The 10,114-nt window shown below is 45.5% G+C and overlaps 3 protein-coding genes across 3 annotated transcripts; 2 read left to right on the top strand and 1 right to left on the bottom strand.

Annotated features, from left to right (window-relative positions):
- Positions 1-1,475: 1,475 nt before the first annotated feature.
- On the bottom strand, positions 1,476-2,017 carry FOIG_16273 (uncharacterized protein; the record flags this gene model as incomplete). Its single annotated transcript, XM_031217707.1, has 2 exons — positions 1,476-1,935; positions 1,995-2,017. The coding sequence occupies 2 exons, from the start codon at positions 2,015-2,017 to the stop codon at positions 1,476-1,478; spliced, it is 483 nt and encodes a 160-aa protein (XP_031052571.1).
- A 5,947-nt stretch (positions 2,018-7,964) lies between these two features.
- On the top strand, positions 7,965-8,803 carry FOIG_16272 (uncharacterized protein; the record flags this gene model as incomplete). Its single annotated transcript, XM_031217706.1, has 2 exons — positions 7,965-8,585; positions 8,615-8,803. The coding sequence occupies 2 exons, from the start codon at positions 7,965-7,967 to the stop codon at positions 8,801-8,803; spliced, it is 810 nt and encodes a 269-aa protein (XP_031052570.1).
- Positions 8,804-9,355: 552 nt separating this feature from the next.
- FOIG_16271 (uncharacterized protein) lies at positions 9,356-10,087 on the top strand (the record flags this gene model as incomplete). Its single annotated transcript, XM_031217705.1, has 1 exon — positions 9,356-10,087. One exon carries the CDS (start codon positions 9,356-9,358, stop codon positions 10,085-10,087), a length of 732 nt encoding a protein of 243 aa, XP_031052569.1.
- Between the last annotated feature and the right edge of the window lie 27 nt (positions 10,088-10,114).

Below are 10,114 nucleotides of genomic sequence, written 5' to 3'. Positions count from 1 at the left end.
CTAAGTTCCAGCCTTGACCCATTTCCATGCTCTAATTCACCAGTATATGGACGCGTGCCAAGTCTCCCACTTAGCATCGATCCCTATGAGAGGCAATATTTGACATCTCGGACGCAGCCCTCGCCGTTATCGCATCTCCCTCAGCGTCTACTCCCATTCCGAAGAACCGACTATCGGAGTATAACAAGGTAACAGCCTTATTGTACCTCTAGTAGCACATCTCGTGGCGATACTGTTAGTATACACACCAGATGTGCTATGCCAGCCTGGTCTAGCTCCATGGCCACTAGCAACAATCTTGATATATTACTAAAACTCAGCAGGCACTATCGATTTGTATCCTTAACTCTCCGCTATGTATATGGGACATGCTCACCTTTCTCGTCATCTAGTGCGATGGTAGTCGAGAAATCTCCACTACGCCATAGATGATGGAACCGTACATAGATCTTTCAATGGTGCAGAATTCCTCGTAAAGATATTCATGGAAGGTATGCAGGGACTGACCGATGCCACAGGTCCCCTAGGGGAGCCCGCTTGCCAGGGAATGTTAGGGGACATCCCCGGGATGTTGCTGAGTGGCCTCTCCAGCAGCAGACTCCAGAATGGCTATGCTATTATTAGTGTCTTGGTCATAAGGTTCAGATGTCTCTCAGCGATAGGACAGCCTTTAGGCTCCAGTTTGGGTTAATTAATAGTGAGCTCTCAGGATTCTACCATTACTGAGATACTAGAGGTTAGCTACTATAGCTCCTAAGCAGTGTCAGCAAGGGACATATTATAGGCCTAGAGGATTGATAAGAAGTGAAAGATAATTAGTTTACTAATAGTTATAAAGTACCTCTAGTACAGTTATATTGTCTGCCTACTTTACTGAATCAGGCCAAGAGATACAAGGAGATGTTCTAGCCCTGTACCTTAGCCAATGCTAGGATCGGCTTGACTAGGGCTTGTTTTCCTTCTTCAACTAATTGATCCATCTCTTTCTCTTTTTATACAAGTCCTCAAGAATTAAAATCCTAGTTATATATTTATCTCTAACCTTCGTAGATCCGTAAAGGAGGCTCTGCTAGTCTACATAATAGCCTTCTTATTAGCGCTTCTGATAAGATGCCATGCTTTTCCAGGAGCTCCTGAAATATCTTATCACCCCAAATTCTCTCAACCACACAAGCATTGAAGTGTACAACTAAATCTCTTAGCTGATCCGGCACTAGCTCTTCGAAAGCATATCGCACGAGCTCTACCACATTTTTAGAATCCATGTCCTGTCTTTCCAAGTCTACTAAGTCATGATGAAGCTTTCCGTGAGATACTTCTGCGAGTCTTTTGACTCCATAGCGGTTAGCCAGCGTAAAGACTCTAGCGTGGTGCACGAAGGGGTTTGCCTGGCCTTTTTGTGGTTTGTCGATAATATCAATGACCTCTTGCGGTGATTCCCGACGACGGAGAAAACTGTCCCACAGGAACGACTTTTAAACAGCTTGTGCTTGTGCTTGTGCTTGTGCTTCTGGTTCTGATTCTGATTCTGATTCTGTTTCTGTTGCTGATACGTTTGGCCAATCTGGGAAAGCTGAGAGTAATTCTTCTATTCCTACTTCTGGTATTGCTGCTGGTCCTGCTTCTGCTTCTGCTTCTACTTCTGCAGGTTCGTGAGCAGTACCTGATTTATGGTCCTCTCGGCCGGAAGTCTTCCGAGTGGGCCGAAGTGGTTCTGGAGTGTCGTAGTCTCCTGTATAGACAAACTGCCAGAAACTGTTGAAGACCATCTCATCTACGTCGTCCCATTTGACAGAATATTCTCGTGACTCTTGGGATTTTCCATTCACCATGGCAGCAAGAGCTGGTGACTGGTGTGCGACAAGACTTGAGTGAATAGTGTATTCTGTTTGATGAGGGCCGATCAGAAATCTAAACGGTTTTGAGGTCGCAACGCTAGCGACGCTGGTCAGCATCGTGGTGGTAATTCTACTATTTATAGGTAGGATACTTACGCCTTGTTCGATACGAGCTCCATTATCAGGATAATAATTATGTTAGGGAAGATAGTTAAAAAAGGGCGCAATTTACAGACAGATTGTGTCTTCATTTAGGGGAAACTAGGCAACTTTTCAGTTCAGAGTCACTTACTTAGTGTGAGTTCCCCTCAGTTATGTTGAAACACTTGTCAGTTGTTCATTGGTCCACCCACACTGTGTATCTAAGTAGTCATCCTCCTGCATGCAGCGGTGATAAGAAAACCCTCAGATCTTGTAACTTGAAAACAATTAAGCCCTGGCAATCTCCATCTCTCCAGTTTCTCCTTTACATAAGTGGGAGAATCAAATTTCGAGAAACGGACCAATGTTGGTGTAGACTTGAGTTTGATAGGGGTTGACTTGGATTTCTGATTAGTGCTTGGTTACGCGGTCACGCAAGGCAACAACAGCAGCGCATCAATTCTGAATCTGGCTTATCAATCTCTATCATAACGAATTTGACAGCCCGCTTGAAGTCACTATGAGAACCTAGATATCAAGAAGCTTTGGGCAAACCCTGAACAGATATCAACCGACAGGTTTGCCGCTTCTGGGCAGAACAAAATAGCCTTCTGTCTACCAAGAGGAAAAAGATAATCCGACTTGGACAAGAACCCAATACTCACACTTAGCGACCTTGGTATCGTCTACCAAGCCACCAAATTTTAAGTTGCTTTCATGATTTCTTTTGTGTGGACAGGATAGTTTAGAGGGACTTTAATGCATCCGATCCAGCAGGTTAGGTATTGCAAGATCTAACGAAAGTCGCGAACCCCCCAGAATATTTTGATACGAGGTGTCCTGCCTTATGTAATGTATCTACTACAAAGCAAAGTTGAAAAGAGATACTGAAGCAGTTCGGCCTTCATATCCGCCATCGGAGTCCGTCGGGTCGAGGCCAATCCGCAAGCGATCAGACGCCATCTTTTTGCGCAAGCCATGTATGAAATTCTGAACGTCATCGGCGAACATATCAGGTGGTCTTCGCCGTGGGATAAAGGCTCGCATTGCTGTGATGTTTATAACGCTGATTGGACTGAACAGAGATGGGAGTGGGGTTTTAAGATATCTTAAAATAGTTGAGATGAAATGGCTGAGCGTGAGTGAGTATCTTGAGATGGGGAGATCGCGCTAAAACTAAGCTTAGTCGGGCTGATCTGAGCCGTAGATTTTCCGGCATTGCGGCCATCACCGTCAGCAAATGACATCAGCGTGGCGCAATCACACGTGAACCTCCTCGTCTTCCATTGTTAGTCTGTTCTGTTTGTCATATCTCGGACTGCCACTCTTTTTTCGCCTTGGGTTAGGGATTCCTTATAGGTAACGCCCTGTCCTCAGCTGCAATCAGGCCCTAGCATTGGATTGAGACTGACCTGTTCTGGAATTTGTCAAAACTAACTATATTTCGTTCATGAAAACAACAGTCACATCAGGCCAGGGGCTCACAAGCGGTTTCTAGATAAACAGTTCGATGACCATTGTGAGGAGAGTATGCTCGCGGAGTACGCGATCAACGTTTGCTCCTCGAGATATCAACACTTGGGAGAACTCTTTGTTTCGCATTGCGATAGCCATGTGGAGTTCGATAAATAAGACTTCGGTCAAGTTCCGCCGTCGAAGCCACAAACACTCTGTGCGACGTGATGGCACTGTCCTGTTAGGGAGAACACAGTAGCAACATCCCCTGAACCTTCACAGCGCGCAATCGAGTACAAGAGCAACGCATCAGTTCATGTAAGAAATAAATGTGCAGGCTTGCTGTCAGTCCACGAAGTCAAGCTCAATTCGTGACACTGGACGGACTGGGGACGAGACTGTCCCTGGTAAAAAGAGATCAGACCTCGGTTCTTACGTTAGTGATGCGGTTCCCAAAGCCACTATACCATAGGATCTGGAGATTATTAACGTCGTGTGGGCTTGGTGCTCTCGGCTCTGCGGGTACCAGCTTTTTGATATGGATGTGCTCATGGTACCAGAAGAAGGATTCTGGCATCCATGGCGGAACAAGCCCCCGGAAAACGCGACATTTCTTAGTCGCGGTGGTTATTTGGAGGCGAGGAGTAGTAACACTTTCAGCCCAACTATGTCCTTCCTACTATAGCACCACTGGCTGTGTATCTTTGGTCTCAGCTCGTCATATTCAACCTACCGGCGGTCAAAGCTTGCGCTACGAGTGCACTTGGCTGACTATGAGATGAGGCTGTCTGTCATGAAAATGAGTCAGACGCTCTCATTCTCGAACACTAGAACTAGGGTTTGTGATCCCTTGAGTATATCGGGATCCGATGTACTGTCTTCTACTGTACTAACCACAGTTACCTGGCTCTTTTCTGCCCTTGGGTGCTCATATTTGACAGTAATCACCTTTATAGACTGAGTCATCGAGACTGCTCGGTATTGTCAGCCCCCAATCCACACCAGTGGAGAATAGAACCAGAGGCTAGAGATGGAAAGCACAAAGTTCAGGAAGGAAGCGCCCAGTTGCCCATGGGCTTCCGGTAGCGTCCGTGTGCAACTAGGATCTCGATGCTGCGTCAATTTGGGGTGGGTGGTGATGTATGGGACGACACCTTGTCCGACTGATTCTGTTTTCATACGGCAAGTCTGATGATGCCGAAGCTGGAGCTTTCTTTCCATAGGTAGATACGTATGAGGCTGATGTTTCTAATGGACCTCAGTTAGCCGATGAAGGTGAGATATAAAAACGCATAGCTTGAGAAGAAACCTACAACGAAGCCTTCAGAAGGATGTATTTGGTAAGTTGATGTGCCGGTATGCTTCTGTCAGGAAACCCCCAGGTCAGATTAACCTGACTGTACATATCTCAGCTTGATTTCCCTTATCTAATATAAGGCTAGTATAAATTAGCCTTAACTTAACTAATTTAACTTAACCTTTTTAAGGTCTCTTAAATCTTATTTATTTGCTTACTTTAGTGCGAATTAGCTGGTCGTCACAGTTTCAGTGTCTTCTCCTTGTTAGATATCCTTGTCTGGCATTGGAAGAAATAGAAGTTCGGGGCCCTGATGCTTTCTAGAGGCTTGTTCACAAGACGTGCCTGGTCTTTGCCCTCCCTCTCTCACAAGATGCCTGAATGTATGCCCTTCATCCTTTTCTAGGCTATCACGAAGAGAGCCAAGGTGTCGCAAGCGGATTGGCGGCTTGAGCTTCACTGGCAAACGTCGTGCTGACAAGGTACTGGAATAGTATCATTCTGAGCGATACGATGATATATAGTACGTTCCCCAATCCCTGCTTTTCGGTCACTTCCATCACTAACAGCGCAATTTAGGCAATTTTGTCCAAGGAACGTAGCTCACTAAGACGTCATAAATGACTGAGACTTGGGATCATCCTTGGCTCCAACAATTTCTCTTGACACACTTCGTTCGGCGAAACGTCTAAGTAATTGAATGTCATTCCCGTTCATTACAACACCCAGTCCAGACTGCGACGAGAGGGCTCAAATACCTAACTTCCTATTCAGCAAGTCTTTCGAGCAAGAAGTTTGGAGCACAAGAGCGCGATATTTATACAGACAGGCATCGCGGCGAGGTATTGAATATCTTTGGCACACTGACCACCCGTATCTTTGTTGGGAATTTTGTCTCTAAAGCAAAAGGCGGGATGGTGCCGCTATCATTGTGGTGAATTCCTCTGATGTAGCAACTTATCCATATGTCCCTTGAATCGTCTCTGCTCATTCATAATATACTACTAAGCTGTGGAGTACAGCCCAGCTGATATCTGAGTGCCACAAGCTTACGCCACAAAGAGCAATTGCTGATGGCTATACGGAGCAGTTTCGCAACATCTCTCATGGGACGTTGCATATATGATATACCACAATGAGGTGAGAAGAAAGATGAGCTTAATAAAACAGGTAGTGACTAATGTGGGTTTTCGATATCATGTTTCTCCACCATTTGCGTCTTTTGCTTGATCTGACATCGGGATTCCTCAAAGCAAAGGGGAACATTCCCAGCATGGGTAGGTTGAAGTGCCAATAACAGCTGGACTTCAGCATACGGTTCAGTCTGACGCTGGGCGCTGAACCTACAGTGGGTTGTAGGTGAGAAGAGCCACTGTAATGCAAACCTATGCATTGATAGACCAAAGATAAAAAAGTGGGCGAATAGAATTGCGCGGATAAGCAGATTCCTGACGTCAATTCCTCTGCCTTAGAACATGCAATACTGTATTTGGAGTACTTTGGAAGATGCATGGCACTGTTTTTGTTATAATGGGCATTCCGAGTTGATTGGGATTTTTACAGTGTACTGGATTGATGTCTCGTTATGATGTCTGTACACCATCTAGGTGTCTGGCAATTAAATGTAAGGTGAGTACAGCTAAATCTTCGTGAAGATCTCCTGGACCGGAGGACCACCAATCAATTGTTTAGATCTCGTTTCTTAAGATTGACTGAGTTTTGGTTAGCCAATTAGAGAGGAGCAGGTTGCTCCGCCTGTTACGCTCTTGTTCGTCGGATGGAAAATGGGTCCCAAAGCTGGTCAAGCAACTCGAGATGCATTAGGTACAACTATGTTAAGATATCTCCATATCTTATCGCACGTGCATCATCCAGATCATGCTTATCTTAGCGCGACCTTTTCGTCTTTAACTCGCGCTTGGGTCATCTTGAGAGACACAATCCTCTCTGGTTGGTCAGATCAAACCCACTGCGTAATTGGCTGGGTTAATTTCACCACCAACTTCAATTTGAGGCGCTTCTAATCAATCAATGGTAGAATTCTCGTCGTGGCTAATCCACGCTTTGCATAATTAATTTGATGTTAATTAGAACTTTATTCTTGCGCTTACTTGTGCGCAACTAGGTGAGTATTGCACTTCCTAACTTCCCAAATGGCTGTTCTTGCGTGTTATCTTGAGTTAATTGGCCAGTTGATGCTTACACTGCGTGCCTTACCTTATTATCGCTTCCTAATTTCTGTAGCGTGTGGTTGCCTGTGTCTTTGGAATGAGGCCCTTTAATACCCTAGTCTATGCTGATATAGTAAATAAACTCTGCAAAAGGCATGGGGCTGCGGGCAGTAGATAGCAAGCTTAACTTGTTCTGATAGGGTTGATTTCCGACTGCATGTATATAGTTATCCTATTTAGCATTGCCTAAGCATTTATAATCAGGCAGAAGCGGAAGAGTAGTCCATGTGATGATAACCAAGAACGAATGAAGGTGGGACTGAGTGTCCTAATATTACCTGTATAGGAGGTTGAAGCATCTGGACGAGCCAGAATGAAAGGGTTCCCGGTTTTTTCTGGTCGGATAAAGTGTCTGGCACTCTACTGGTGGTGTGGGGCCCCAGGACAGGTGATGAGGTATACATACTGAGACGGATTGCCAAGTATAAAAGGGCAGGATCGCCCACTTTGCTAAACAGGTCTAATTCTTTTCCTTCTTCCTCTCTCAGCAGAGATTAGAAAGGCTTTTCTAAGAGCTAAGTTACTAGAAACACATTAAAGTAACGCATCTAAGACCGGTTTTTATGCGACTATTAATATTTCCCTCTTTACTATAAGCTAATATTATTTACTCTATACTCTCTTTAGGTAAATATAATTAATTATAGATTATATAATGCAAGAAAGGTAAAATATCAAAGCGGCTATAATGCAGATCTCAGGGGTTAATGATAATATTTTTAGGTAGATTTGTTTATGTATTATAAGGCTGTGCGTAGTGCGTCGCAATTACCAGTTCTCGTCGTTTTATTCTCTGTGTAAGTTAGAGACGGAGATGTCAGCGTCATCTGGGAACCTTGGGACAGAGCAACCTGTGCAAAGCGTGGATAGTGAAATGACAGACGCTCTCCCCGTCTTAATGATAAAATCTTTGAACCTGAAGACGTCAATGTTCCATCATTTCTGAGCGATATCCCCGAAGTCCGTGAAGAGTTCGCCGAGTACTACAGGTCTATACACCGGATGGATCAAGGTGTCGGCATGGTCCTGAGGGCTCTGGAGAGAAACGGTCTGGCGGACGATACTCTGGTGCTGTTCCTGAGTGATAATGGACCTCCATTTGTCAACTCCAAAACTACCTTATTTGAAGCCGGTGTCAGGTTGCCCTTTTTGATGCGTGCACCTGGCTTCACAATCCCCGGAAACGCCAACCCCAACCTCGTCTCATACGTTGATATTCTCCCCACATTCCTTGATTGGGCCGGATATTCCAACATGCCCTCGCAGGCTGGATTTGTTCAACGAAAAGGCAGGTCCATACTCTCCATAGCTGGTTGTTCACGGTCCCAACCAGGATGGGATCGCGTGTTTGGTTCTCACACGTTCCACGAGATCACAAACTACTGGCCTACAAGGTTCATGCGGAACCGCCGCTTCAAGTATCACCGCAACATATGCTGGAAGCTGGATTTTCCATTTGCCATGGACCTCTATGCTTCGCGCTCGTGGGAAGGCATGCGTAACGCAAGCGGCGATAAAGAACCCATGATCGGGCCACGACGACTTCGCGATTATATCTGTCGTCCACCAGAAGAGTTGTTCGACCTTGTGAGAACGACCCTAGAGAAGTCGCCAACCTCGCAGGTAATCCAGAGTATGCTGAAATACTGAAGTCGATGCGTGATGCATTGGAGAGTTGGCAGAAGTCTACCGGTAATTTGTGGCTCTGGAGGGATGGTGCTCCTGTTGTCAGATATCTATCTTCGAATTATGCTAGGGAAGGTCTTAAAATACCTGATCGGTTCGACTTTGATGTCAGCAACCCCGGTACTGATGCGGCACGTCATTACGCTTTGCTTTGAAGATAAAAATCTGCTCAATCAGGGAATGATTTTGTAAGACACCTAAACTATACTAATAGTAAAAGGAAAAGATTACACAACTCTTGTTTCTATATAAATGTATCAATGTCGATCACCAGAGTTTGATATCTTAGGGTGTTTAAAATTTAAAGATATAAAATGCTTTTTATTATGCATTTCTTACCTCTTTGGACTCTATGTTCTGACTAATAAAAGCGTTGTGATCTTCTTGTCAAAGGAGTGGGGCTACAAGGACTGGAGTAGTTTCGTATGTCAGCCAATCATGAGGAATAAACACCGACCCGAACCAAAGGCCGAGCTGCGGAATCCATGCGTTAGGCGGCAATCGGGGTTACAGACAACCATCGGCATCAACAGCGGCATGCATAGCGTAAAACACTGGCACGATGAGGGGGTTTAGGATGGATATTTTATTGATTGCAGGTCTGTATGGTGTAATTGGCAGGTGAAACCACGTCTTCGTAAAATATATAACATATTCCATCTCTACCCCGAGTCAACACAAATGTAAGATTCATCCACTGTAACAAGATGTCACTTAAACTTTTGTCAGTTGCTTTGTTAACTTTTTTTCACGTTCCAGCCCGGGCTCTGAAAAGGCCTGTTGACTCAGATACCTCTGTTGCCTATGCCACCTATATCAACTTCGCTGAACAGGACATCCTGGAGAACGACGATGGCCTTCCTACCCATCCTCTCCTCCCGCATTATGGTAAGGCTACCTGTCCTATCACTACCGATGGAAATGGACGACAGCAGCTAGAGGCACATTTGAGCTACTGGGAAGGTACATACTGGATGTATGCTGCCACTTGGGCCTGCGGAGGCTCGCTGCTCAGCTACGGCAGAGTGAGTGGTATGAATTGGCCGGCTATTCCGAGTTACCCGCGAGGAGACTACGGGGAGGATGGCAACTGCGGCATAAAGTCATACAAGTCCCCTGATCTTGTCAACTGGCAACTGGTCGACTTCTACCAGCCAGCGATCGATGTTGCAAACGTAACCAAACCTCTCGTTAGGTACAGTAACTCGACGGGGAACTATGTCCTCTTTATGGGGGGAAACGATCAGTCCAACTTTTACTATGCGACTTCCAAGGCTCCCGGTGGTCCATGGAGTGAGCCACCTTCTCTGATGACAGGGGAACACCTAACACACGACTTTGACGTCGCTGTGGGCCCTGACGGTGCGCATTACATTCTCACTGACACTTGGAGTAACGTCACCAAGAATCAAGCCACAGGCCACTCTGTTCCGGTCTAGGATATTTATGTGCAGAAGCTGGCGCCA

This window comes from Fusarium odoratissimum (assembly GCF_000260195.1).
Source record: "Fusarium odoratissimum NRRL 54006 unplaced genomic scaffold supercont1.73, whole genome shotgun sequence".
Taxonomy (NCBI): domain Eukaryota; kingdom Fungi; phylum Ascomycota; class Sordariomycetes; order Hypocreales; family Nectriaceae; genus Fusarium; species Fusarium odoratissimum.
This window is presented reverse-complemented; position numbering and strand designations above follow the sequence as displayed.